Source organism: Trachemys scripta, chromosome 12, assembly GCF_013100865.1.
Source record: "Trachemys scripta elegans isolate TJP31775 chromosome 12, CAS_Tse_1.0, whole genome shotgun sequence".
Classification (NCBI taxonomy): domain Eukaryota; kingdom Metazoa; phylum Chordata; order Testudines; family Emydidae; genus Trachemys; species Trachemys scripta.
The window spans coordinates 33,043,884-33,071,607 of NC_048309.1; the positions used below are offsets into that span (position 1 = coordinate 33,043,884).

General features: G+C 54.8%; 1 protein-coding gene across 1 annotated transcript; it reads right to left on the reverse strand.

Moving 5' to 3' along the window:
• Window positions 1-1,606: 1,606 nt before the first annotated feature.
• LOC117885785 (von Willebrand factor A domain-containing protein 5A-like) lies at window positions 1,607-19,037 on the reverse strand. Its single transcript, XM_034787222.1, is given in 17 exon segments — window positions 1,607-1,761; window positions 2,198-2,308; window positions 2,929-3,026; window positions 4,320-4,451; window positions 4,864-5,120; window positions 5,872-5,975; window positions 6,172-6,336; window positions 6,533-6,647; window positions 7,456-7,535; window positions 8,063-8,207; window positions 8,364-8,452; window positions 8,600-8,652; window positions 8,655-8,698; window positions 8,700-8,760; window positions 13,794-13,908; window positions 14,540-14,712; window positions 18,848-19,037. Coding segments are annotated over 17 exon segments (1,794 nt in total). The 5' UTR covers window positions 18,888-19,037; the 3' UTR covers window positions 1,607-1,749.
• Between the last annotated feature and the right edge of the window lie 8,687 nt (window positions 19,038-27,724).

Here is a 27,724-nt window from a genome sequence, read left to right on the forward strand (position 1 = left end):
GCCAGCTGGAGCTCAGAGCAAGCCACTGGATCCGGCCTTGTGACAGCTGCTTGGAGCCTCTCCTGGGGCTGAGAGCCTGGGCACCCGCCGGAGGTGCAGGGCCTGGGGTCATGGGCAGGGCTGTAGGGACCCTGGCAGCGAACAGTCAGGTTCAGCAGGAGCTCGCAGGGCTCAGTAGCAGCTGAGCAGGGTTGGGAAACGCCGTGGAAGCCCGAACGTTGGACGACAGAGCCAGAAGTGGGAGTTGGCCACCTCTGTTAGAATTGTAAGATCCTTTGCCGGCTGTGGGCAGAGTTAAGGGCATTTGGGGGCCATGCTCTGCGTTTCCTGTCTGAATGGGTTTGTATTTCTTTTCAGGGTCACGGAGACAGGGAGTCTCTGGGGTCTGCAACACGTGCTGTGGGGATCCCGGCACCAGCCATGGGATATTTCTTACCTCACAGGGACAGGCACCGCCCCTCACCTTGAACTTCACTTTCATGGAGCTTTCTGCCTGGCGACCTACAAAGAGCCTGGATTCCGTCTGCCCCCAACCAGCTCCTAGGCTCGGAGGTGGGGGTTTGGCCCCCCCTAGGCCTGGGCTGGGCGCCAACTCCCCTGGGTTTATCATTGTTACACATCAGGATAAAACCCACATCTCTCTAGACTGTCCGGGGGAGCTGGACACCCGGCTGCCATCTGGGCCTGGAAAATCTCCCCCCGTCTTTTCTCTCTAGAATTGTTCCTGCCAATTTCAATGCCCTGGGCTGGCAGCAGCAGGGCCTGGCACCGCAGCCGCTGGGGCTCCGCACAAGACATTCAGCTGCCAGAGTCCACAGGACTGTCGGCGTCAGTTCACAGATGGGAGCAGCCTTGGGGGGGCTGCGTGAGAAGGGGGGGGAGAGCGTTTGCTTCTTCCCTGTCCCATTACAACGCCGCTGGGTCCTCGCTCCAGGCAGGGCAGGAGGTTCCCGAGCTGCTGGAGGGCTGGGCACCTGGTTCCCAGGTATCTGAATGGGAATCACGTGTCCCAACAGCAGCCGAGAAGGGAAAGTTTTTCTGGGCTTGGCAGCTCCTTCTCCTGGTGGAGCAGAGACCAGTGAGGGGGTGTCAGGGACCCACACAGACCCAGAGCTAAAACGTCCTGCTAAACCCTGCCCTGGGCCCATGCCCCGTGTCTGCCCCCTGCACCCCACGTGCTCCCCGCTCTCCGGGGCTCCTCCCGGCCCCAGCCAGCCGCCCCAGTGTCTGGGTCCAGCTGCTATGCCCCACCAGAAAGCCGGAGCTGGGAGCTAATCCACCCGTTCAGGGCAGGCGGTCCCTAACCCTGCTGGGAACCCAGTGCCCTGGGCAGCTGAGGGAAGCGCGGTGCCCCGGGACCCCAGCCAAAGCCAGGCAGACAAACCCGGGGAACTGCTTTATTCCAGCAAGGGGCTGGCAGAGACAGTCTCCGCCCGCAGCACCAAGGGCCTGTCTGCACAACGACCTTCCTCCGCTGTAAGTTACAGGGTCAATTTAAACTGTTTTCGTTAAACTTATACAAACCAACTGGTTGCTCTTAATTTAGGATCCCTGCGGGGGGGCTCAGCAGGGCTGGAAGCCCAGGATAGCTTGGAGGGGAGGTATGGGTATCAGGGGGCCTCAGCTGGGTTGGAGGCCCAGGGTAGCTTGCGAGGGGGGGGGTACAGGGATCTGGGGGGGTTCAGAGCTTGATGACAGCAGGGCCAACGCTGCAGCCCAGCAGGGTGTTGGCAGCTTCCAGGCATTCGCTCAGCCGAGGCCCTGCAACGAGAAGAGGGTCGGGGGAGACATCAGTCTGGGGAACTGGGGGGTGGGAGGGAGGGGGAAGAAGATACCAACTGAGGGACTGGGGGACAAAGGGCAGAGAGCTCACAGCCCAGGGGACTGATGTTGGGGAGCAGGGGGCTCGGAGCCTGTCTGTCCTGGGACTGGAGACCTCTGGGGATCTGGCTGGGGTGCCAGAGGCTGTTAGGAAGCTGGGGGGCAGGGGGCCTTGGGGCCCATGGGGCGCAGGATCTCAGGGCTGTGGTTGGCTGGACTGTGGGTTCCTATGGGGTAGGGTTGGTACTGTGGGTTTTTGGGATCTCGGGGGGGGGGGAGGGGGAAGGGCCTGAGCTATGGGGCAGGGGTTCTATAGTCAACGACCTGGGCCCTGTCCCCAACCCCCCACTCCCCTCTCATCTGCTTGGCCCCGTACCCAGCCCACAGCCTTGGCCTCCAGCAGCTCCCACTCATCACGCTGCCCCGCGGCCCGGCCGTGCAGCCAGACCATGGCCAGCACTGTGGCCCAGACGCCTGGGGCCACGTCCTGTGCGGGGAAGAGAGAGACAGCCTGAGATAGCGCCCAGCCCCTGTCCTCCTGAGCGCTGCCCCCATCCCCCTGCCCCTGGAACCCCCCGGCACCCCTCCCAGCATTGCCTGCATCCCCCTGCCCTAGGGACCCTTCTGCCCCCCCAATGCTACCCCCATTCCCCTGCTCTGGGGACCCCCCAATTCAGCGCTCCCACCCCTTCCCCAGACTCAGAGGGTTCCCAGCACCCCCACTCTAGCATTGTGGACCCCCTACCCAGATGCCCGGTGGGATGCCCGGGGGTAGGGAGACAGCCTCAGAGAGGACCCAGCCTGGGCCTCCCCATGTCCCCCCACAGCCCTGGGCCCCCTAGATCCAATGCTCCGATCCCCTTCAAGGGGGTTCCTAGCTCCCCGCTGTGGGCCCGTCTCCCCCACTGGGCTCCAGATTTAGGAGTCATTTGATCCAGTTGCTCTCAGACCCTGACCCTTCAGACTGGGTCATGCCCAGTCTCATCTAGGAGCAGAGAACAGGCCCAACTCATGGCACCTTCCCCCACACCCCCCGTCTCTCCCCTCTCCTCCGTCCCCTGCACTCATCTTACTGGGCATCCTCCCCATGGTGTCGGTCTCGCTCACCCCCAGCGCAGCGGCCAGCTGGGGGTCCAGGTCCCACGAGCCGTCGGCATTCTGCAGAGACACCAGCCTCAGTAGGGGAGACTCCTCCAGTGCCTGCTCTAGGGAGAGACGTGATGAGATGGCTCTTGCACAGGGTTCTAGGTACAGAACAGCAACATGACCTGTCCAGGCTAGGGGACAGCCAACAACCTTAACTGTGACCCTTCGTGCATCCTTAACTCTGCCCCTCCATGGGCATCCTGAATGCTGCCCCATCCATGGGCATCCTTTATCTGCTCCTCTGCACCCTTAACCTCTCCGTGGGCAACCTTAACTCTGCCCCTTTCTGCACCCATGAGATGACAAGTAATTTGCAGTTGGAGTTGGGAATCAAAGTCCCTTGGGCCCCATGAATGTCTCAGCCCCAGTCATTAATCTCACAACCCCAGGGTGTTTCTCAAACACAATCTGACCCCGGGACCATCCTGTACTACAACCTGTGATACAGACCTACGTCTGGGGAGACAAAGAACCGTCTAAAGGCATAGGGGAGATGGGATGTTACACAGTCTATATGATATAACCATGCCTGGGCCAGGGTTATGAGGCAGAGTTAAGGTTAGCTGGGCTACAGCAGACTCTTGAAATTCAGGTTTTAAGATTAGCCTTAACTTTAAAAATTCTGCCTTTCGTGGGCTTCTTTGTTTAGAAATCAGACTGTGCCAACCACGATCTGTGCCCCTGAACTCACCTGTACAAACATCTAAGCTTTGGCCCAGCTTCACAAGGTATTTTTGTCTGGGAATTTAGCTGCGTCTATTTCAGAGAAAACTGCTCAGCGACATTTCTGTTACTAAAAAGTGACTGATTACCCCCTCCGCTGCCCAGTTGCCCCCCCCCTTAGCTCATTGATACAAACTCACACCCCAAATTCCAGCTTCACAAAGTTTATTGCCTGGGAGTTTCCTTATTTTTTTCATTTTGTTGCAAGATCATTTGTGTCCCGACCCTTAAAAAACCCAGCTGTGGATTGCCCCTCCCCCAGCGTCACAGCAGTGTTTTGCCCAGGAAGTTCCTTCACTTTCTATGTAGCTGTTAAACACTTGCCCAGCTCTGGGACCGTCAGGGCACGTCTGTCTCTGACCCGATGAAGCATCATCCTGGTGTTTGCCGCCCACCCCAAGTCCTGACTGCCAGCCCCTGCCCCCCTCACCTTTCTGGGGCGCAGTCTCTGGCTGGGCGCCATGTATGCAGGACTTCCTGCCCTCGCGTCAGGGGCTCCCCCTGCTGTGCTTTGGGATGGCGAGGGAGCCAGGAGGAGCGGTGCCGGGTGGGGAGATAGCTGGTACTGGCCATGGGGAGCTCTGGGGGTTAGTGCCCCGGAGCGGTAAGGGGCGTGCGGTGGTTCTCACCTGACACAGCCGAGAAGTCCTCAAAGTCGCAGTCCGCGGCGAAGCCCATGGACACACAGGCGGTCTCTAGGAGCTCGTCCATGGGCACAGAGGCAGAACAGCATATGGCCATGTGCGGTGCGGCCCCGAACCCTGGGGAGGAGACGGACCGACAGAGAGGGACAGACAGACACGCCAACAGAGATAAGCTAAGAGAGGGAAGGGAAATCCCCCCCCCAGCCCACAGAGCCAACACACTGTTGGGACCCCTCCCCCATGCCCCCCAGCTGGGACCCTGACACCCAGCCCCATCCTCCTCTCCCCCAAGCTCCCTCAGAGTCAGGATCTCCCCCCAGCCCCTTCCCCCCAAGCTGGGACCCCCTTGATCTAGCCCCTCCCCTGCTGCTTTCCCCCAGCTTGGACCCCTCATCCAGCCCAGGGGACACAAGGGCGGGTGCTGCACCCCATGGATGAGGGCAGGATGCTGGGGGGGCTGGGGGGGCGAGAGGCCCCCGCTAGCCAGGTCTGCTCACGACAGCGATGCGCCCGCCCCTCCGGTCCCTGCCTGTGTGGGTTGGCTTCTCTGTCTGTGTTTGACTGTCTGATTCTCGATCTCTGCCCCCGTCTGTTTGGGTCTCCGATTCTGGGTCCATCTGTCCGTCCGTCCCACAGGCCCCACTCTCCCGGCTGGGATGGGCCAGGCACGGAGGGCTGCTCCCCATCCCACCCGGCCAGCGCCCGCCTCTCTTCCCCTGCCCTGGGGACGGGGGCACTGGGGTCGCCCTGGGGGGGCAGGGAAGGGGCAGCTCAGCCCCACGGGAGCTGGGGCAGGGAGAAGAGAAAAGGGATGTTAGTCCATAACCCATGCTTCTGAGTCCCTCCTCTCACACTGGGATCCCCCTGTTCTGGGATCCTTCCCATAATTCCCTCCCCCTTCCCTCACCCTGAAGCCAGGCTCCTCCCACAGTGCCAGGTAGGTTCCCCCTCCCACCTGAGCCCCTCCCATGCTGATCCCCCCCAGTGCCGGGATCCCCGACCCCTCCGGGGTTTCCTCTCAGCGGGATGTCCCGTCTCACCAGCGGCCCCTGCACCGGCTGCCCCCGCTCCGTGTCCACCCCCACGTAGGCCGTGAGGGAGCAGACGACCCCCAAGCTCAGGCTGGTCTCCAGCACCCGGCGCTGGTCCCCCTCCGACCTGGTGTCCACGGCCCCCTCCAGCTCCAGCATCAGTGACTTGGCTGCCAACCGGTGAACGGGCAGCCTGTGCCAGGGACAGAGAGTCACGGGGTGAGCCCCGGACGCCTGGGTTCCTGCCACCGTGGGGAGGGGAGCAGGGGCTAGTGGGATAGTGTATGGAGCCGGGGTTGGGAGCCAGGACTCCTGGGTTCTATCTCTGGCTATAGGAGGGGAGTGGGGTCTAGTGGTCACATCAGGGAGGCTGGGAGCCAGGACTCCTGCTTCCTTCTGTGACCTGGGGCAGGTCCCCTCCCATCTCTATTATGTTGGGGGTGGGGATGTGGGGGGCAGGACCCAGCGGCTTGGGGAAGATGGGGACCAGGGAGCATTGCTGTCACCTGTCTGCATCCTGTGGCTGCAGGGGGAACTGCAGCATCTCCTTGTAGGTCTGGTCCTGGACGCGGTACTGCAGGGTGACGGCCCCCATGGCAGTGTCTGGGGGCTGCAGGCAGAGAAAGGGGGTCAGAAGGGCAGCGTGAGGGGGGAGAAAATCAATGCGGCTGGGTAGCACAGAGCCCCCAGCTCAATGGCCATCGTTAGGGGGTCAGAGTTATCACCCAGGAGGGGGTGGGAGGTTCCCGGCTCAGTCACTGACCCCGAGCCCTGGGGGTGTCCGGGGCGGGGGGTTGCCCTCTCACCTGGGGCTGCCTGCGGAGCTGGGCGTAGATGAGGCACCGCTGCCCAGGGAAGATCACCTCAGGGCCCCGGCCCAGCAGCGCCGCCTCCATCCCAGGGGGCAGATCCCAGCTCAGCGAGATCCCAGTCACGGCCGGCTGCAGGGCCCGGTTCAGAGACTGCAGCGCCTGGGGAAGGGACCGACACACCCAGGATGGGTCCTGGACACCAGGGTCCTATCCCCGGCCTGGGGGTGGGTGTGGGGACTGGTGGGGGGCTTGGAGCCAGGACTCCTGGGTTCTCTCCCAGCTCTGGGATGGGAGTGGGTGTCTGCAGGGTTAGGGCAGGAGGGGGAGGGGGAAGCTGGGAGTCCTGGGTTCTCACCTTGGGCTGCATGCGGTCCTGGCCTGTGATGATCTCGGCGCTGCCCCCTGCTGCCCGGGCGATGCCTTTGACCAGAGCCATGGAGGCCCTTTCCCCGATTCCGAAGGAGAAGCACCTGCAGGGGGGGCAGAGTCCGGGGGGGGGGGGGGGGGCGAGGCAGGGGGGGGGGGGGCAGAGATGGGGGAGCCATTCAGTGCTGGGGGGCAGTTGGAGAGGGGCTAGTAGGGCTGCGGGGAAGGGTGAGGTGAAGGGATGGGCAGATGCTGGGGTTGGGTCTCTCTGTTGGCAGGGTTGGGGGGAAATGATAGGGGCAGAGGTTCTCCATGCTGGCAGGGCTGGAGGGAGAGAGTTTGGGGTTGCTGGGGGGTCTCCAGGTCGGAAGGGCAGGGTCAGCTTTGGGGAGATAATGGGAGGCAGGGATGGGAGGTGCTTGGGGTCCCCAGGCTGGGGGAGAGAGTTTGGGGTTGTTGAAGGTGCCCATGCCAGCAGGGCTGGGAGGACAGTGTTTGGGGTTGCTGGGGGGTCTCCAGGCCGGCAGGGCTGGTGGCAGGGTCGAGGAGTGCTGTGGGGCAACAGTCCCTAGGTCGGCAGGGCTGGGGGTAGGGCTGAGGGGTGCTGTGGGGCAGAGGGTCCCCAGGCGGTAGGGGTGGGGGCAGGGTTGAGGGGTGCTGTGGGGCAGACGGTCCCCAGGCCGGCAGGGCTAGGGGACAGGCATGATGCTGTGTGACAGATTACTATTGATTAGCAGTGGGGCAATTCGCTGATATTCATATCACAGACCTGCTGCAGGGCCGCTGTGCACTCGGGCCGGTACACGTGATAGCAGGGTTGTGGGGGTGGTAGGTGGCAGGGTGGGAAGTCGCTGGGAGGCAGAGCTGGGGGGCAGGGTGGGAGGGATGCTGGGGGGCAAGTTCCCCTGTTACCTGTGGGCCCGCCAGTGACGCTGCACCTCAGCGATGACGTCCTGGGTGTTCCCCACTTCCCCGTCCGTGAACACAAACAGCTGGCGGGGTAGAGATGCTGTCAGAGTCGGGGACCCCCTCCCACTGGGAATGGAGGCAGCCCCCAGAGAATCTTCCCCACTGACCCCCCTCCCAGAGACCCCCAGCCCCATAAAACCCCCCAACCCCCCTCCCTCCCTTCCCAGACATCTCCCCTGGGGGGCTGACAGTGACCCCTTACTCTAACTGTGACCCCCAACTCTCACCTGTTCCCTGGCCCCTGGAGACACTAACCCACCCGACTGCTGTGGGCACCTTTCCGGGAGCTCCCTCCTGCCCCCCACAACATGCTCTACCTGCCCCCTGGCTGCAAGGCACCCCCAGAGCTGGGCTCAGCACCCAGCGCTTCCCCCCAGCTCTATATAGAGGTACCCCCACAGCTCCTGCCTATCATGGCCTGCCACCACCCCCAGGGGCACTGTCCCCCCGTCGGCCCCAGTCCTACTCTGAGCCTCCCCTCCAAACCCCCATCAGCTACCCCCAACCCCCCACCGAGCCCCCGGGGATGCCCTGCAGATGCCTCTGATACCTGGCGTGGGTGCCCGTCTCGGCAGGGGCTGCGGTAAATGGATCGTAGCGGTGCCAAGATCTCGGTGCCCCCCAGGTCGGCCTGGAGCTGCTGGACACGCTGCAGGGACTTGGCCATGGTCTGTTGGGTGTATCCCACGCTCTGCCTGCGGGGGGCACCGAGGGGTCAGGGGCCGGGACAGCTGGAACCAGGGACATCCCAACCCCAGCCAGCCCTTCCCCCAACCCACAGACACCCCGACCCCAGCCAGCCCTGCCCCCAACCCAGCCAGCAGCACGCCCTCCCTCACCCACCGACTCACCGGTAGAAGGACTCGAACCGAGACCCAAAGCTGTAGATGTTGAAATAACAGCCCAGGGGCAAACTCTTCAACAGCAGGACCAGGGTCTTCTGGGGACGGACAGACAGATGGTGTCACCCCCACGGGCCCAACCAGCCTGGGCTGCTCCTCCACTCAGCTCTGCCCCTCTAGGCCCAGCCAGCCTGAACTGCTCCCCTCCACAGACCCATCTAGTGTGGTCTCCCACCTGGCCATACCTTGGCGCTGTCGATACGCTGGGGGGAGCGGTCTTGGCCGTCCATGGGGCACCCATGCTGCCGGAGCGGTCCAGTAGGAAGATGAACTCCCCGGCCGAGCATAGCCTCGGGCACGCTGGGCAGCAGGGTCACCATCACGGCCGGGTCACCCATCAGGGAGCCTGCAGGGAGATGGGGCCAGCCCCAAATGGAGGGTGGGGGGGCATGGGGTCGAGCCCTGTGAGCCTGTGAGAGCCACCAGGCCCCCCTCCTGCCCCAGAGTCCCACCCATGTCCCTCCCCCTCCTGCCCTTCCCATCGATCCCCCACTGCCCCCAGCCCCCCAACTGCCCCAGAGCTCCACCCCTCTGTCCCTCCCCCCATATCATCCTCTCCCTAGATCCCCCACCACCTGCAGCCCGTCAGTATCCCCCGACTGCCCCAGAACCCCACCACCATCCCTCCCCCCATAACTCTTTCCCCTAGATTCCACACTGCCCCCAATTACCAGCCCCCCAGTGCCTGCCCTCCATTTCCCATTCTCCCCCATATTCCCAAACCTGCAGTGCACCCCAGTGTCTACCTGCTCCCAGGCACCCCACCCTCCCACCCCCAGCTCCGCCGAAACCCCCCGCTCTGGTCCCCTGAGCCCCCACACACACCTCATCCTCAGCTCCTTCAACACCCATCCATAATCATAAGAACGACCAGATTGGGTCAGACCAAAGGTCCATCTAGCCCAGTATCCTGTCTGCCAACAGTGGCCAATGCCAGGTGCCCCAGAGGGAATGAACAGAACAGGGTATCATCAAGTGATCCATCCCGTTGCCCATTCCCAGCTTCTGGCAAACAGAGGCTACAGACACCACCCCTGCCCATCCTGGCTAATAGCTGTTGATGGACCTATCATTCATGAACTTGTCTAGCTCTTCTTTGACCCGTTACAGTCTTGGCCTTCTCAACATCCGCTGGCAAGGAGTTCCAACGGTTGGCTGTGTGTTGTGTGAAGAAATACTTCCTTGTGTTTGTTTTCAATCCGCTGCCTATTAGTTTCATTTGGTGACCTCTGGTTCTTGTGTTATGAGGAGTAAATAACACTTCCTTATTTATTTTCTCCACACCTGTCATGATATGATAGACCTCAATCATATCCTCCCTTAGTCATCTCTTTTCCAAGCTGAAATGTCCCAGTCTTATTAATCTCTCCTCATATGGAAACCGTTCCATACCCCTCATCATTTTTGTCGCTCTTTTCTGAACCTTTTCCAATTCCAATATATATTTTTTGAGATGGGGCGACCACATCCACACACAGTATTCAATATGAGGGCATACCATGGATTCATCTAGAGCAGCGTTTCTCAAACTGGGGTCCGCGGACCCCTGGGGGTCTGCGAGGGAACTCCATGGTGTCCGTGGGTCACGCTGACCAACTCTTCCCCCTCCCTCAACTCCTCCACCCGGAAGCGGCTGCCAGCTCCCTGTGGCCCTAGGTGCCTGGGCAGCCAGTGAGGCTCCGCTCACTGTCCTCGCCAGGAAGGGGCAGGGGGTCCCAAAAAAATTTAAATCAAAATGGGGGACCTCAGGTTGCTAAAGTTTGAGAACTGCTGATCTCGAGGCAATACAATATTTTCTGTCTTATTATCTATCCCTTTCCTAATGATTCCTAATATTTGGTTTGCTTTTGGGATTGCCGCTGCACTTTCAGTGGATGTTTTTCTCCTGGGGGAATTCTGCACCACTGAACAGGCACAGAATTTATGTCCAGTGCCGATTTCTTTGCTTCCCTGCAAAAAAGTGACTTTCTGATGGGGAAGCAAAGGGAAGCCACAAGAGCGGTCATGTGACCCTCCCCAGCCGTATGTTTCAGGTGCCCAGGGCAGCCGGCAGAGAGGTATATCACTGTGGGGCAGAGGGCAGGACTGGGAAAGACCCAGCTATTGGCTCCTACCCTGTGCTGGGGTCAGCTGCTAGTCCCAGCTGGGCTGGGGAGGACGGGACTTCCTCTTCCCCTGCATGGCAATTGGGGCCGGGTCAGACCCATCCCCAGATTTCTCCCCCAGCTGCAGGAAGCTCTGCAAACTCCCCCCACCCACCAGTTCCTGCACCCATCACTCCTCAGCTGAAGCGGGAGGAATCCCTGTACAGGGAGCTGCTCCCCCATCCGTCCAAGCCACATGCATCCAGACACCCTCATACCCAGACCCTCCTGCAGAGCCTCACCCCGCCCCCGCACTCAGAACCTACCCTGATGAGCCCCACTCCCGCTGCACCTGGACCACCCCAACGAGCCACTTGCACTCGGGTCCCCACCCCACTGAGCCCCAACCAGCTGCATCTGGATCCCCACCCCACTGAGCCCCCCACACCCAAGCCCCTGAGCCTAGCTCTACCCCCCACACCCAGAGCCCTGCTGGGCCCCAACCACCTTCACCTGGACCCCCTGCAGAGTCCCATTACCTTTGCACCCAGAACCTCCCAACAAGCTCCTGTGCATCCAGATTCTCCCCCTGCAGATCCCCCACTGAGCTGCCCGCACCCAAACTGCCCCACACAGAACCCACTCAACCCACACCTGAATCCCCCCACACTAAGCCCCTCCACACTTGGATCCTGCCTTCCTGAGCCTGCCTGCCCCACCCCTGGTGCGCCTGGCATGGAGGGGCAGGGCCCTGGGGTGTTTCTGGGGCAGGCCCAGTCCTTGCGCTGTGTCAGGGTTGGGTGCAGCCTCACCGCTGAGTCTGTGTCCTGGGGGGAGGTGCACAGTGATCTCCCACCTCTGTGCAGCCAGGGCCTGTGCTCCCCAGTGCCATGCTGGAGCCGCCATATTGATCTGACAAATAACATTTGCAGAAATGTAAAACGCTGTGTGTGGAATTTTTATATTTTTGGAGCAGAATTTTTAATGTTTTTCACTGTTTACCCCTTTTTCCAGACCATTTATGAATATGTTGAACAGCCCTCATCCCAGCACAGACCCCTGGGGGACACCACTATTTACTCCTACCCTTTGTTCCCTATCTTTTAACCAGCTACCAATGCATGTGAGGACCTTCCCTCTCATCTCATGAAGGTTTACTTTGCTTAACAGCCTTTGATGAGGGACCTTGTCAAAGGCTTTGGGAAAGGCCAAGTACACTATATGCACTGGATCACCCTTGTCCACATGCTTGTTGACCCCCTCAAAACCATGTTGATTCTTCCCCAACAAATCATGTTCATCTATGTGTCTGACAATTCTGTTCTTTACTATAGTTTCAACCCGTTTGCCCGATACTGAAGTCAGGCTTACCGGCCTGTAATTGCCGGGCTCACCGCTGGAGCCCTTTTTAAAAATTGGTGTCACATTAGCTATTCTCCAGTCATTTGGTACACAAGCTGATTTAAATGATAGGTTACAGACCACAGTTAGTAGTTCTGCAATTTCACATTTCAGTTCCTTCAGAACTCTTGGGTGAATTCCATCTGGTCCTGGTGACTTATTACTGTTTAGTTTATCAATTTGTTCCAAAACCTCCTCTAATGTCACCTCAATCTGGGACCATTCCTCAGATTTGTCATCTAATAAGAATGGCTCAGGTTTGGGAATCTCCCTCACATCCTCAGCTGTGAAGACCAATGCAAATTCATTTAGTTTCTCTACAATGCCCTTATCCTCCTTGAGTGCTCCTTTAGCATCTCGATCGTCCAGTGGCCCCACTGGTTGTTTAACAGGCTTCCTGCTTCTGATGAACTTAAAAACATTTTTGCTATTACTTTTTTGACTCTTTGGCTAACTGTTCTTCACATTCTTTTTTGGCCTTTCTAATTATATTTTTACATTTCACTTGCCAGAATTTATGCTCCTTTCTGTTTTCCTCACTAGGATTTAACTTCCACTTTTTAAAGGATGCCTTTTTGCCTCTAACTGCTTCTTTTACTTTGTTGTTTAGCCATGGTGGCATTTTTTTTTGGTTCTCACTGTTTTTTAATTTGAGGTTTACGTATAAGTTGAGCCTCCCTTATGGTGTCTTTAAAAAGTTTCCATGCAGCTTGCAGGGATTTCACTTTTGGTGCTGTACCTTTTCATTTCTGATTAACTTCCTCATCTTTGTGTAGTTCCCCTTTCTGAAATTAAATGCTACCATGGTGGGCTGCTATGGTGTTTTCCCAACCACAGGGATGTTAAATTTAATTATACTATGCTCACTATTACCAAGTGGCCCAGGTATTTTCACTTCTTGGACCAGATCCTGTGCTCCACTAAGGACTAATCAAGAATTGCCTCTTATCTTGTGGGTTCCAGGACTAGTCATTTAAGGTGTCAAGAAACTATCTCTGCATCCTGTCCTGAGGCGACATGTACCCAGTCAATATGGGGATAACTGAAATCCCCCATTATTATTACTGAGTTTTTTATTTTAATAGCCTCTCTATCCACCCTGAGCATTTCACAGTCACTATCACCATCCTGGTCAGGTGGTCAGTAGTATATCCCTACTGCTATATTCTTATTATTCGAACATGGAATTACTATCCATAGAGATTCTGTGGTACAGTTTGGTTCATTTAAGATTTTTACTTCATTTGATTCTATGTTTTCTTTCACATATAGTGCCACTCCCCGACCAGCACGACCTGTTCTGTCCGTCTGATATATTTTGTACCCTGCAATTTCCGTGTCCCATTGATTATCCTCATTCCACCAAGTTTCTGTGATGCCTTTTATATCAATACCCTCATTTAATACAAGACACCCAAGTTCATCCATCTTATTATTTAGAATTCTAGCACTGGTATATAAGCACTTTAAAAACTTGTCACTTTTTAGCTGTCTGCCATTATGTGATGTAATTGAATGGGACTTTCTTTCATTTGACTCTCTCTCATCAGATCCTACCTGTATTTTATCATCTTCCATCCTCTCTTCCTTAGATCCTCTCTCTGTCCGAACCATGTGTTCCTCAGTTCCTGTCAGCTTCCCCCCAGCCCTTAATTTAAAATCTGCTCTACAACTTTTTTAACCCTGCCCCCAGATTCCCCCAGCACCTCTCTGAGCACGCACCGCCATCAGCCCTAGGACCTCCCATTCCCCTACCATCCCTCTCATTGTCCTAGCCCCCACGACCCCAAGTCACCGCCAGAACACACCCCCCCCCCCCTCCCCCGGACCCCCCCCCTCCCCCCCCTCCGGCCCGGGGCAGCAGGGTGAAGGATCCCGCCCCCCCCCCCCGCACCTGGCTCTGCTCTGGGCAACCCGACCTCCAGCACCGCGCTGGGTTTGTGTGGCTCCGTGTAATACACCAGCAGCTCCATGTCTCGGTCCCACGGGGGGGCCTCAGCCAGTGACACCTGGTGGGGTGACAGACACAGTCACTTCCCCATGGCTCCTGGAGAGCAGGGTCCTGCTGGCTCTCGCGCCCAGCTCAGTGCCCATCATGCAGCCGGGGGAGGGAGCAACTCCAGGTTAGGAGGGAAGGGAGAGAGGGAAAAACACCACAAAGGCAACACGGGGACTTGGCTCTTCTTGCAGAAAATACTGTGAAAATTCTGACTTTGTTTGGCTAAATCTTTCCAATTTGGGGGTGATATTTTCCCAGCCCCCCCATTTTCTTTCATTCAAAATCAAGGAGAGGGAAACTCCCAGAAAGCAAAGGGAACCACAGGACCCCTCGAATGTCCAGGATTTCACCCCCACAGGCTGGTCTCAGCCCCTTGAGATTTCCCCCAGAGAATGCGGGCAGCTCCCCAGATCCGCTGGTGTTGCTCAACCCTCTTCCCCGCCACCCGCCTTCTTGGACCCACCACCTGCCCTGCCCCAGAGCTCCCACCCCTGTATATGCCCACCTAGGACCCATGCCCAGTCCCCTGGCACCAACCCCTCAGCCCAGAGCCCCCATCACCGCCCTGCTCAGAGCTGCCCCCCCACACTGACTCTCCCACTGGGAATAGCTGAGACCCAGGTGTCCGGGTGAGCCCTTACCTGGGCGGTGGTCCGGTTCCCAGCCGTGTAGCTCAGGGGGGTGAGGGAGCAGTTGGAGAGCACGCGGTCGATGCCGTGGGGTGACTGCAGAGTGACGCTCAGGCTCAGGGTGTAGGGCAGCTCCCCCTGGGGGACTCGCGGGACCCCCTGGGTGACGTCCTCCCCGTCCCACCCTGCAGAGAGAGACACGGGGTGAGCATGTGGCCCAGGCAGAGACAGATGCATCCTGGAGGCTAATGCCTGGCTGCGAAGATGGTGTCGCCAGGAGGGCTTTGGCTTCCTTGACCATGGGATGCTGTTCCAGGAAGAAGGACTGCTAAGCAGAGATGAGGTCTACCTAGCGAGGAAGGGGAAGAGCACATTTGGATACAGACTGGCTAACCTAGTGAGGAGGGCTTTAAACTAGGTTTGAAGGGGGCAGGTGACCAAAGCCCACAGTAAGTCAAGAACGTGGAGACCTGGGAGAAGTGTCGGAATTTGGGTGGAGAATGGGCTGTTACAGCAGAGATAAAGGAGAGACAAGACAGAACTGGGGTGGGGATCAAATCAGTATCTTAGATGTCTGTATACTAAACCGAGAACTATGGGGAATGTAGCAGGGTGGTTACCCTCCTCCTGCCCTGAAGGGCTTAAAACAGCCCTGGGGGAAGGTTGTGGCTGGGAGCTGCTAAGCTGGGCTGATTGGGAAGCAGCTGCAGCTGGGCCACACCCCAATCAGGCCTCAGCTGGCCCTATATAAAAAGGCTGTGAGGCAAAGGCCAAGAGTCTCCCTCTGTGTTCAAAAAGAGAAGGGCCTGGCTGTAGGGAGCTAGAGACAGGGTACCTGAGGACAGGCTGGGTGCTCCAGCCGGGAAAGCCCCAGACTGCGGCCTAGTAGAAGGCCAAGGGGTACTGGGGGTTGTAGAGGGCAGCCCAGGGCTAGGCCAAGGCAGCAGGTCCAAACCCAACCTTGCTGATGATGAGTGGCCTATACTGCAGTCTGCCCCAGAGAGCGGGGGCTAGTTGGAGACTGGCAGTGGCCTTATCCTGAGGCAAGGTAGGGATAGTGGGTGAGGGTTCCCCTGGGAGGGGAGACCCTAGTACTGAGGGGTGTACTGCCAGGGGGCAGCACCCCAGATACAAGGGCACTGGGGTCCAGGTGGGACATGGGGGCTAGAGGACAAGCAGATCACTGGCCTGCAGGGGGTGCTCCAGGATGCTGGAAGAGCTAATTCCCAGAAGTCACCAGCAGGAGGCGCCACAGGGGTGAGTCTGCTCCTCTACAGGGAATAAGGAGGAAGAACTCACTCGTAATGCTAGTAACTAAACACAACTATGACATAGTTGGCATCACAGAGACTTGGTGGGATAATATGCATGACTGGAATATTGGTATAGGAGGGTACGGCTTGCTCAGGAAGGACAGGCAGGGGAAAAAAGGAGGTGTTGCCTTATATATTAAAAATGTGTTTCAGTGGACTGAGCTGGAAATAGGAGACAGACTCGTTGAAAGTCTCTGGATAAGGATAAAAGGGGTAAAAAACAAGGGTGATGTCAGGGTAGGGGTCTACTACAGACCATCTAACCAGGAAGAAGAGTTGGATGAGACTTTTTTTAAACAACTAACAAAATCATCCAAAGCACAGGACTTGGTGGTGATGGGACGACTTCAACTACCCAGACACCTGTTGAGAAAATAATACAGCAGGGCACAGATTATCCAACAAGTTCTTGGAATGTACTGAAGACAATCTTTTATTTCAGAAGGTGGAGAAAGCTACTAGTGGGGAGGCTGTTCTAGATTTGATTTTGACAAAGAGGGAGGAACTGGTTGAGAATTTGAAAGCAGAAGGCAGCTTGGGTGAAAGTGATCATGAAATGGTAGAGTTCATGATTCTAAGGAATGGTAGGAGGGAGGACAGCAAAATAAGGACAATAGATTTTAAGAAGGCAGACTTTAGCAAACACAGGGAGTTGGCAGGTAAGGTCCTGTGGGAAGCAAGTCTTCCAGGAAAGGCAACTGGAGACCGTTGGCAGTTTTTCAAGGAGACAGTATTAAGGGCACAAGAGGAAACTATCCCACTGAGTAGGAAAGATGGGAAGTATGGCAAGAGACCACCCTGGCGTACCCAGGAGATCTTCAGTGATCTAAAAATCAAGAGTCCTACAAAAAGTGGAAACTAGGTATAATTACAAAGGATGAATATAAACACATAACACAAGTATGTAGGGACAAAATTAACAAGGCCAAGGCACAAAATGAGATCAAACTAGCCAGAAACATAAAGGGTAGCAAGAAAACATTCTACAAATGCATTAGAAGCAAGAGGAAGATGAAGGACAGGGTAGGCCCATTAGTCATTGACGGTGGCAAAAGAATAACAGAAAATGTGGAAATGGCAGAGGTGCTTAATGACTCCTTTGTTTCGGTTTTCACCAAGAAGGTTGGTACTGATTGGACGTCTAATGTAGTGAATGCCTGTGAAAACAAGGTAGGCTCAGAAGAGGCTAAAATAGGGGAAGAACAAGTTAAAAATTACTTAAACAAATTAGTTCTCTTCAAGTCACCAGGGCCTGATGGAATGCATCCTAGAATACTCCAGGAGTTGACAAGGAGATACCTGAGCCATTAGCAATTATCTTTGCAAAGTCATGGAAGATAGGAGAGATGAAAAGGGCAAATCTAGTGCCTATCTATAAAAAGGGAAATAAGGACAACCTGGGAAATTACAGACCCGTCAATTTAACTTCTGTACCCGGAAAGATAAGGGAGCAAATAATTACACAGTCAATTTGCAAACAGATAGAAGATAATAAGGTGCTAAGAAATAGTCACCATGGATTTGTCAAACACAAATCATGTCAAACCTGATAGCTTTCTTTGACAGGGTAACGAGCCTTGTGGATGGGGGGAAGTGGTAGACGTGTTATATCTTGACTTTACTAAAGATTTTGATACTGTCTCCCATGGCCACCTCTTAAACAAACTAGGGTTAGCAACCTAGATGGAGCTACTATACAGTGGGTGCAAAACTGGTTGGAAAACTGTTCCCAGAGAGTAGTTATCAGTGGTTCACAGTCATGCTGGAAGGGCATAACAAGTGGGGTCCTGCAGGGATAAGTTCTGGGTGCGGTTCTGTTCAATATCTTCAACCATGATTTAGATAATGGCATAGAGAGTACACTTATAAAGTTTGCAGACGATACCAAGCTGGGAGGGGTTGCAAGTACTTTGGAGAATAGGATTAAAATTCAAAATGATCTGGACAAACGGGAGAAATGGTCTGAAGGACAAATGCAAAGTACTTCATTAGGGAGGAACAATGGGTTGCACACATACAAAATGGGAAATGACTGCCTAGGAAGGAGTACTGGGGAAAGGCATCTGGGGGTCATAGTGGATGACAAGGTAAATATGAGTCAATGGTATAACACTGCTGCAAAAAAAAGCAAACATCATTCTGGGCTATATTAGCAGGAGTGTTGTAAGCAAGACATGAAAAGTAATTCTTCCACTCTACTCCGCTCTGATTAGGCCTCAACTGAAGTACTGTGTCCAGTTCTGGGTGCCACATTTAAGGAAGGATGTGGACAAATTGGAGAGAGTCCAGAGAAGATCAACAAAAATGTTCTAGAAAACATGACCTATGAGGGAAGATTGAAAACATTGGGTTTGTTTAGTCTGGAGAAGACTGAGAGGGGACATAACAGTTTTCAAGTATGGAAAAGGTTGTTACAAGGAGTAGAAAGAAAAATTGTTTCTTAACCCCTGAGGATAGGACAATAAGCAGTGGGCTTAAATTGCAGCAAGGGCGATTTAGGTTGAACATTAGGAAAAACTTCCTTTCGGGGTGGTTAAGCACTGGAATAAATTGCCTAGGGAGCTTGTGCAATCTCCATCATTGGCGATTTCTAAGAGCAGGTTAGACAAACACCTGTCAGGAATGGTCTAGATAATTAATCCTGCCACGAGTGCAGGGGACTGGACTAGACGACCTCTCAAGGTTCCTTCCAGTCCTATGATTCTATGGGGGGAATGGGCTATTGAGAGGCATGGGGGGGATGCTTGGATATTGGGGGAGGGGCCAGGGGTAACATACCCTGGAGCGGGGATTGCAGGGCTGGGGAGGTACTTACCATGGGACACATAGTAGTGGCCTATGAGTCTATGAGGGTCCATGTAGGTCTTTCCCTGTGGGGTACGTAGCAGGGGCTAGTGGGTCTGGGGGGGAGGGTTACAGGCTGTGGGTCACTCACTGTAGGGTGCGCAGTGGGGATTTGGGGGACAACTAGGCAGGCTAAAGTGGCAGGGGTATCTGTGGGTCTCACCATGGGGCGTGTAGCGGGGGCGCAGCACGGCAGGCAGCATGTAGCGGGCGGCTCCAGCGGCAGCTTGCAGACGTAGCACAGGGTCAGCGCCGCCTCCTCCCCAGGGGGCAGGTTACCCAGGGAGCAGCTGAAAACGTCACCCCCGGCCCCCTCCTGCTGCAGCAAGAATGAGCTCTGTCCCCCGGCAAGCGCGTCCCCGTACAGCTCTTGTGCCTGCCAGAGAGACAGGATCACCCTGAGATCCCCCTGCCCTACCCCCAGCCAGCACATCCTCATACAGGTTTTTTTATTTTTATTATAAATGGAGATATCCTATCTCCTAGAACTGGAAGGGACCTTGAAAGGTCATCGAGTCCAGCCCCCTGCCTTCACTAGCAGGACCAAGTACTGATTTTGCCCCAGATCTCTAAGTGGCCCCCTCAAGGATTGAACTCACAACCCTGGGTTTAGCAAGCCAATGCTCAAACCACTGAGCTATCCCCTACAAAAAATACATTGTCCAAGAAGTGCTGCAGTTCCACCTTCACCCATCAGAGGCTGCTATGGCACTAGAGCAGCCAGGAGTCGGCTGTATTCTTCACAGCACCCTGCACGCGGAGCCAGGTTAGGAAAGAGTGGGGCTGCCGCGGTGTGTGTGTGTGTGTGTGTGTGTCACAGATGGGGGTTCAGAAGGGCTGGTGGGCAGGGGAGAGACTGGGCTGTGGGCTCAGGAGCTAGTGGGGTGACACCGTTGAGCCAAGGACTGAGAGGGAGGGGAGCTGCAGGGCCACACGGGAACAGGGGAAGGGGGATGCAGGGACACACAGGGATGGGGGAGGAGGCTGCAGAGACCAATGCGGGGGGGTGTAGAGACAGGGGCAGATGTGCCTGACTGAATGGGAGAGGCTTGGGGTGAGCCTCTGCATTTGGGAGGCTCCCCAACTCCCTAACAATCCCTTCCCCTACTCGCCCCCCCAAAAAACCTGTTCCATACTTCTCCCACTAACACCCAACAATCCTTGAGGTTCACTCCAGACTCCTTCCCTCTCCCTCAGCTCCTCCGTTACCCCTGACTCCCCCAAGCCTTTGCGCTGCTTCTGAGAGGTGTGGGAAATCCGGTTCTATATTGTAGTTTAAATGAATTCTTACACAAAGTTCTGTATGAATAAGCCTAGAAAGGAATCTATTCGTGGAAAAATTTACCAGAATCTTTTTTTTGGGTCTGTGTTGTTACAGACATACTTGCTGACATTATTTTGACATAAATTACCAAAATAATGGAAACTGGAGTGATCACACTGTTATTTTGACAAAAAATATATGCAGAATTTTAAAATATTGTGCACAGAATTTTAATTTTTTTGGTGCCTAATTCCCTCAGGAGCAACAGCTCCTGTACCGCATGGAGAGACAGGGTCAGCCTGAGATCTCCTTATCCCATGAGATTCCCTTGCCAGGGTATCCCCATACAGCTCCTGTGTGTACTGGGAGAGACCAGGTCACCCCAAGATTCCCCATTCCCCCACAATCCCCTTGCCCTGCCCCCCGGCTCGTGTGTCCCTGTACAGCTCTTGCACCTGCCGGGAGAGATGGGGTCACCCTGAGATCCCCCTGCCCTGCTCCCTTGGTACCGTCTCCCCCCCCCCCCCCGGTACCTCTTTCTTCTCGGGGAGCTGGGCCTCGATGCAGGCACCCCCCAGACGGGCCTGGAAGGCGTAGATGGCCGCCTCGGCGTCCACGGGGAACACTAACACGGCCTCCACGGGCCCCGGCTCCTCGTTCCTGTAGAGCAGCTCACAGCCCACGTCTGCCACGAAGTCTCGGATCAGCACTGTCACCGAGCCGCTGCGCAGGGGTACTGTGGGGAGAGGGACATCAGCCACAGGCCCCTCTGACCCCCATGGGTGCCAGGAAAGGGGGATGTCAGCCATGGCCCCCCCCATGGGCTCCGGGGGAAGGGGGCATCAGTCATGGGACCCCCCCGCCCTGACTCACCCGGCTTGTTGGAACTGTTCAGGAGGCCGCAGCTCATCATCTTGGTCCGGGGTCGGAGATCTGTGTGGGGGGGAAAGGTGTGTGGTAAGATACAGGGTTCCTATAGAAACTGATGGGCACAGGGTGGGTCCTCCAGCAACGGCTCTGAGACCCCAGCCCCAACCCCCTGCTCAGCCAAGTCCTGTGGCAGGGAGTCCCGCAGGCTCTTGGACCTAGCTCAGACATCAGAGAGATGGCTCCTCTCGCCCCCCCCCCCCCCCCCCCCCCGGGCTCCCTCTTCCTGCACATGGGGCCAGCTCCCAGCAAGTAGGGGCAGGCAGGGACCATGGTACAGCTGGGAGTTGGATGGAGAAATGTGTGGGTGGAGGGGGATAATGGGGATGGATGGACAGATGGACGGGAGGGGGGTGGGGATGGATGTTTGGATGGAGGGAATGGCTGGGAGCCGGGAGAGGGATGGAGAAATGTAGGGGAGCATCACAGGGCCCTGTACATCTGCTGGGGGAGGCGGGGAAATGCCCCCACTTGCCCACAGTGGGATGGATACACCCTGTCATCAGGGTTCTCAGCCGGGCCAGACAAACACGATCAGGGACTACCGACCCCCCCACACACACACACATGGCCCCAGCCCCCTGGCAGGGACTGGGGTATGGCTGAGAGATGGAAATGTACGGGGGATGGAGGGAGGGAGGGAAGGAGGGAGATGCGTGGGTGGGGACGCACAGACAGAAAAGAGAGTTGGACAGGCGTGGAGGGGGTGAGGATGGACAGATGGACGGAAGGGGGGGTTGGACAGTGCAGGGGGAGTTGAGGATGGACAGACGGATGGAAGGGGGGGTTGGACAGTGGGGGGGTGAGGATGGACAGGTGGACGGAAGGGGGGGGTTGCACTGTGTGGGGTGGGGGTTTGAGGATGGACAGAATGGGGGGTGGGGCGCCTCTGACCCAGCAAGTTGCTGAATTTCCGGCTCTGGCTCCGATCCGAACCCCCCTCCCTGGTCCCGCTCCCAGAGCCGCGCTGCCCCCTGCTGGGCAGAGCCGAATCTGCCCATCCCGGGTCATAGACCCCGCTCTGCTGAGGGCGAGTCCCCGTGACTCCCAGGGCCCGCCAGTGGGAAGTGGGGCCGGGCTGGGCTGTGACTCCAAACCCCCCACTCCCTACATCCACCCTGTGCAGTGCTGGGGGCGGAGAGACCCACCGGCCGTGTTACAGGGGGCAGCGCACACACTTGTATCCCTGGCAGGACTCCTGGGTCCTATCCCCGGTTGGGGGGGGGCTCGGTGCTAGGATGCCTGGGTTCTCTCCCCAACTGGGGGTCCTGGACCGCAGCGGGGGGCTGTGGGGCCCCCGTTACCTTCACTAGCCTGTGCTGTGGTGCAGAGGCTGGAAAACTGAAAGTCACTTTTCCAGGCTAGCCCCGCCCAGTCCAGCCAGGGAGCGTCTGCAAACTCCCCGCCCGCAGCTACTCTCACCCAGGGGCCTGGGATGGTCCCGCTATCAGGGGAACCTTCCTGGCGTCTGCACCACCCCGGCGGAGTCGGCTAGTGAAACCCGAGTCCTCGCTCCAGCTCCCTTTGCCTGGAGGCCTGGGTGCTCTCCAGCGCTCCCCTTCCTCCATCCGGCTCGGCCGAGTCCCCGAAACCCCGACAAGGCTGGGCCCAGGAGCCTGGTCACTCAGGACAGGGGCTGGGGTGTCCCCACTCCGGGGTGCTCTCCCCGCACCTGATGCCTCCCTGCCCTGCTGGCCGTTACATATAGTTCAAAGCAGATACACTCAAGTTAACAGTAACTGATAACAAAAGCCAGGGGGAAATGGGCAAGTTTCTAGGGCAGTGGTTCTCAACCTTTTTTCCCCACAGACCACTTGAAAATTGCTGAGGGTCTTGGCGGATCACAGAATCATAGAATATCAGGGTTGGAAGGGACCTCAGGAGGTCTCTAGTCCAACCCCCTGCTCAAAGCAGGACCAGCACCAATTAAATGATCTTTCCTAATGTTCTTTGTACTGTTAGCTAACTATTGTTGAATAAAAGCGCAATATAAAAAAACCCTTAATAATAATTATCTCTCTTGCATGCATATTATCTGCACACATAGCGCAGCTTTAAGATGCTAAACAAATCTATGCGTCAACTAGAAATAATTATGCTCTCATTGCAAATATTAATACAATATGTTCTGATACTGGAAAGGAGCGGAAAAGGCATTCACTCAGGCGTATGCAATTTCTCTGAGATGTCCACTTTAAATTTGATTAACACATCACACACCTAGAACAGTAAAAATAAGTAATAAAGCAACACAAACAGTAAAACAAAACCACAAACAAACAAGTGACAACACTGAAAATAGGAAGGGAAATAAAACATCAAGTGGTTGGTTATGGGTGTTTTAAATGGGTGGTTTAGGATCCACGCTGTGCAAGTGCAACAGGCCTGTAGAAACAGGCAAAGTTCTCCTGGTTTCACATTGTGTGTGTCACCAATTCAAAAACTCACAGTGGACTCGGAGTTTTTAGAAGCCCTGGAGCACATGAACAGAGGGCTTGGAGTTTGCAGACAGATCCCTGCTTCAAAGAGCTTGCAAATAAGGTCTTTATCCTACAAAACACCTAGCAGCATCCCTGCCAAACCTAGTGCTGCTTAAGAGTCAATGGGAGAACTCTGCAGAGCCAGAACTATACCAGATAACAAAGATCTGGCCTTAAAGGTTTCCAGACCTCTCCCCAAACATAATGGAAATTTTGTCTGGACAAACAATTTTCATTAAGTTTTAGCACTAGTTTTGGGAGAACTGTCTCTCCTCCTCTACAGCAGCTACCAACAGGGCCGGCTCTAGGATTTTTGCCGCCCAAAGCAAAAACAATTTTGGCCGCCCCCCCCCCCGTTTTTTAATTACCCCACCCCCGGCCCCGCCTCAACTCCGCCCCTTCCCCAAATCTCTCAAGCCTAGGAGGGAGGGAGGGAGGGGGAGAAGCAGCGCCCGCGCCGCGGCCACTTGGAGTCTCCCCCCCCTCCCAGGTTTGAGAGCCTGGGAGGGAGGGGGGGACTTTGAGTGGCCACGGCGCGGGCGCCTCTTCTCCCCCTCCCTCCCAGGCTTGAGAGCCTGGGAGGGAGGGGGAGAAGCGGCGCGGGAATCAGCTGTTTCGTGCACCGTGGCGAGCTAGGGCAGCCAGGGCACATTTTTAGGGGTGGCATTCTGGCGCCAGCCATACCGCCCCTAAAAATGTGCCGCCCCAAGCACCAGCTTGTTTTGCTGGTGCCTAGAGCCGGCCCTGAGTACCAAGTTGGGGCTGGGGCTCCAAATATATGGAGATATACTTATCTCATAGAACTGGAAGGGACCAGGGCCGGCTCTAGGCGTTTTGCCGCCCCAAGCAAAAAAATTTGTGGCTGCCCCCCCTCTCCCCACTAATGCCCTCCCTCACCTGCACCCTCTGCTGCCCCAGGCCTGGGCTCCCCGCCACCAGTGCTGACTCCGCCCACTCCCCCCTCGCCTCCAGCCAGTCTGCGCTGGCAGGGTTGGGTAAGCAGCTGGCAGGGTTGGGTAAGCAGCGGGGCTCCTGGGCGTGCCTCAGCCCAGGGTCCCTCCAGCCAGGGCTCCTACTTCTAGGACCAGCTGGGACATGGGAGGGCAGAGCTGGGGGACCGCCCTGGCAGGGGGCTGAGGAGACAGGGCAGGATAGCCCCAGAGGGAGCGGAGCCCCGGCAGGGCCGGCTCCAGGGTTTTGGCTGCCCCAAGCAGCCAAAAAAAAAAAAAAAGCCGCGATCTCGATCTACAGCGACAATTCGGCGGGAGGTCCTTCGCTCCGAGCAGGAGTGAGGGACTGGCCGCCGAATTGCCGCCGAATAGCTGGATGTGCTGCCCCTCTCCGGAGTGGCCGCCCCAAGCACCTGCTTGCCAGGCTGGTGCCTGGAGCCAGCCCTGAGCCCCGGAGAGCGGGACGCAGGCCCCGCACGGCAGCGCCCCGTCCTCTATGGCCCCACTGCTCCTGCTGCTTCTGGCCGCCCTGCCGCAGTCCCTGGGCAGCTCGGGCCGCTTCGCCCAGCCCCGGCTGCGGTGCTGGGGGACGGCTGCCCTGCGGCACCTGCAGGCGGCTCCGTGTGCCCCGAGGAGCAGCCCCCAGTCGAGTGTCCCCCACTCAGAGCCTGCCTGGCCCAGCCACAAGGTGCGGGTGCTGCTCCCCTGCGGCGCGAACCGCAGCGGCCCCAGCCTCCCCCACTCAACGTGCTGCTGCTGCCAAGGCCGGTGTAGCCTGATTTAGGATGTGTTAGTTGTGTTGATTTAATTTATCTACTAAATTTAAATAATTAATTAATAAATTTGTTAATTTTAATATTTTAATAATAATTATTATTGTGGTGAATATTAATTAGTATGGGTTTTGACTCGCCATTTTGTTTAATTAGACGATAGAGTTTGTCCTGAATTAGGCTTTACAGAGTTTATAAAAGGAAATTTGGGGTTGTGACGGGAAGTTTACACAGAGACAGATAAAAGAACAGGAGTACTTGTGGGACCTTAGAGACTAACAAATTTATTAGAGCATAAGCTTTCGTGGGCTACAGCCCACTTCTTCGGATGCATATATGCATTCGGAGACAGATGTAGTTATAAAGACTTTTTATTAAAATTAATGAAGATAGTAAGTAAATGGTAAAACAGTTAGAATTACACTTGTATTACAGTTTTTTAAGAGAATATAAGACTATAAACTGCAAAAATTGATTAATACTTACACCCTGTTTTTATAATAATCTGGTGTTGGCAACACCTTAGGCGTCTTTTACACCTTTAGTAAAGGAAGCTACAGCAGGGTTATTTGTTTTTTAACTTAACTTTATGTGTTATTAGCTAAATAAAATTTAACTGAGATTTTAACTTACAGTCTTGAGAAGAATGAAGAACGACCTATTAATAGTTAATAGCCGTATAGAAGATGAGTAGTATTGATACGTAGTTGAAAGGTGGAGGCAATGAAGAGTAGACAGGAGCAGATAAGGTGGATAGGTTGCCTCTTTAATGGCAAGCTGCCTGCCTTTTTGTAAGGTATTTAATCGGAAATCCTCCCTCTTATGCCCATATTTCATTCTTCCCCCACAGAAATGTTAGGGTACTTACCCCATAGGCTAGCATGTATGTGCGTATGGATGACAGGTATGTACGCACTTGTGGTAAATACGTTAAAATGTGGGCAAAACCCCTCATTTTCCACCCCATTTTACTTGGTTTAGGTAAAGATCTCTAAACATCTGCGTGGGTATTTTGTCTAATTTTACTTTTCCTGGGAAGGGTCTCAAAAAGGTGTGAACTACGCATTAGCTTAACATACAGAGTTTTAGCCTGTAGGTAGGTCTCTTGCATTACAGCTAAACTTACTTTTAATATAAAATCTATAAATCTAATAAATCAAATACTCATTTTATAAGAAAGATATATTTATACAGACAAGCAGATTAATCCTTAGGGCTACACGCCCCCCTTTGACGGGGTGGTTTGCACAAAGAAACCCCGTCATGTAGATTGGATTTTGTATTCTTGGGGCCCTTTTTAACACCACTTTTATACCTGGGCATATTTGGTAGGTATTTGGGATAGGCATTATGTATATATATTCGTCACTCTGTGATGTTTGTTTATGCCTCTGTCTAGGTGTCTGCCTAGGCATTTGTTTAGGTTTAGGCTTAGGTTTATTGAATTTAAACTGTAAGTAACCTAAAATAAGGAAATTAATTTTAATTGCAATTTCTTGGACAATTACCCATTTTTTTAATTCAAAATTTTCTTTGTGAGTTGTTGTAGGTTTATTACCTTTGTTCATTAACTGGGTAATAACTTGTTGAGCTTGGTTCATATTATTAGTAATTTGGATGAGGTGAGTTTTTTTACGAGCCATTAATGATTTTAGCTGTAAGTTTAGTGGGGAAATATAGCCAGAAAAGTGGGTGTGCTTTGGACAATTAAACCCTGATAAGCGGGGTTGGACTGAATAATGGTAATGTTCTCAAAAGTGGGAATAGGAGAAATAGCTTGATTTCCTATTACCGTGGGCTGCTTTGGGGTAAAACAGAAATTTGGCTCTATGACAGGACACTCCAAGGGACCATATTGGTACCTTTTTTGGTTGGTAACCACGCAAAATTGGTTACTTCCTGCATAGGTCACCCTCTCCATTGGTGTTTTCCACGTGGTCAGCTTCACCAGGCATGACGATGATGAATTCTGTAATTTCTTTCCCTGTAGTTCACACAAAACAGTGTCTGTTTTAAACACATTACACCTACAGATATACTGAGGCCCTTTCTTAGAACAACAGGCCATCTGTGGCACTTTCCAGGTCTGAGTTGGAGTGTGATAGACTACCAGGGGAGGTGCATTAATGCGTTCCCTGTAGATGTCATTTTCGAGGTGACCTATAGAATGGATAGTAGCCAATTGCCTGTACACATCCTTGTCTGGGTTAAACATCGGTAACAAGACCGTGAATGAGACATACAAAGATTGTGCCATTACACAATTTTTTGAAAGAGAACAACTGTCTCAGTTGGGGTGAGGTGTCACAGATCCTATCTTTCTTATAGCACCCACTGACAAATGCTGGCATGAATCCAAACAAGTGGATTTTTCCTTTTTTAGCTTTTGAAAACATTTAGGGCAGTACCAATTTAACAGTTGCTCATCCTTAATTAAGTCAGGAACTTCTTCTAGTCTTAAGGATCGTAATGCATCAGCAATAGTACTTACAACATATTCCCCATATGCAGAGCATATAATTTTTTTTCCAAATGTTGATCCCTTTGCTGATTTTGTTTGAATTAATTAACTGATTAATTTTTTGTTGAGTTTCATTAAACAATTGGGTTATATTATGCATATTATAGACAGTAAATTGTTTTTTC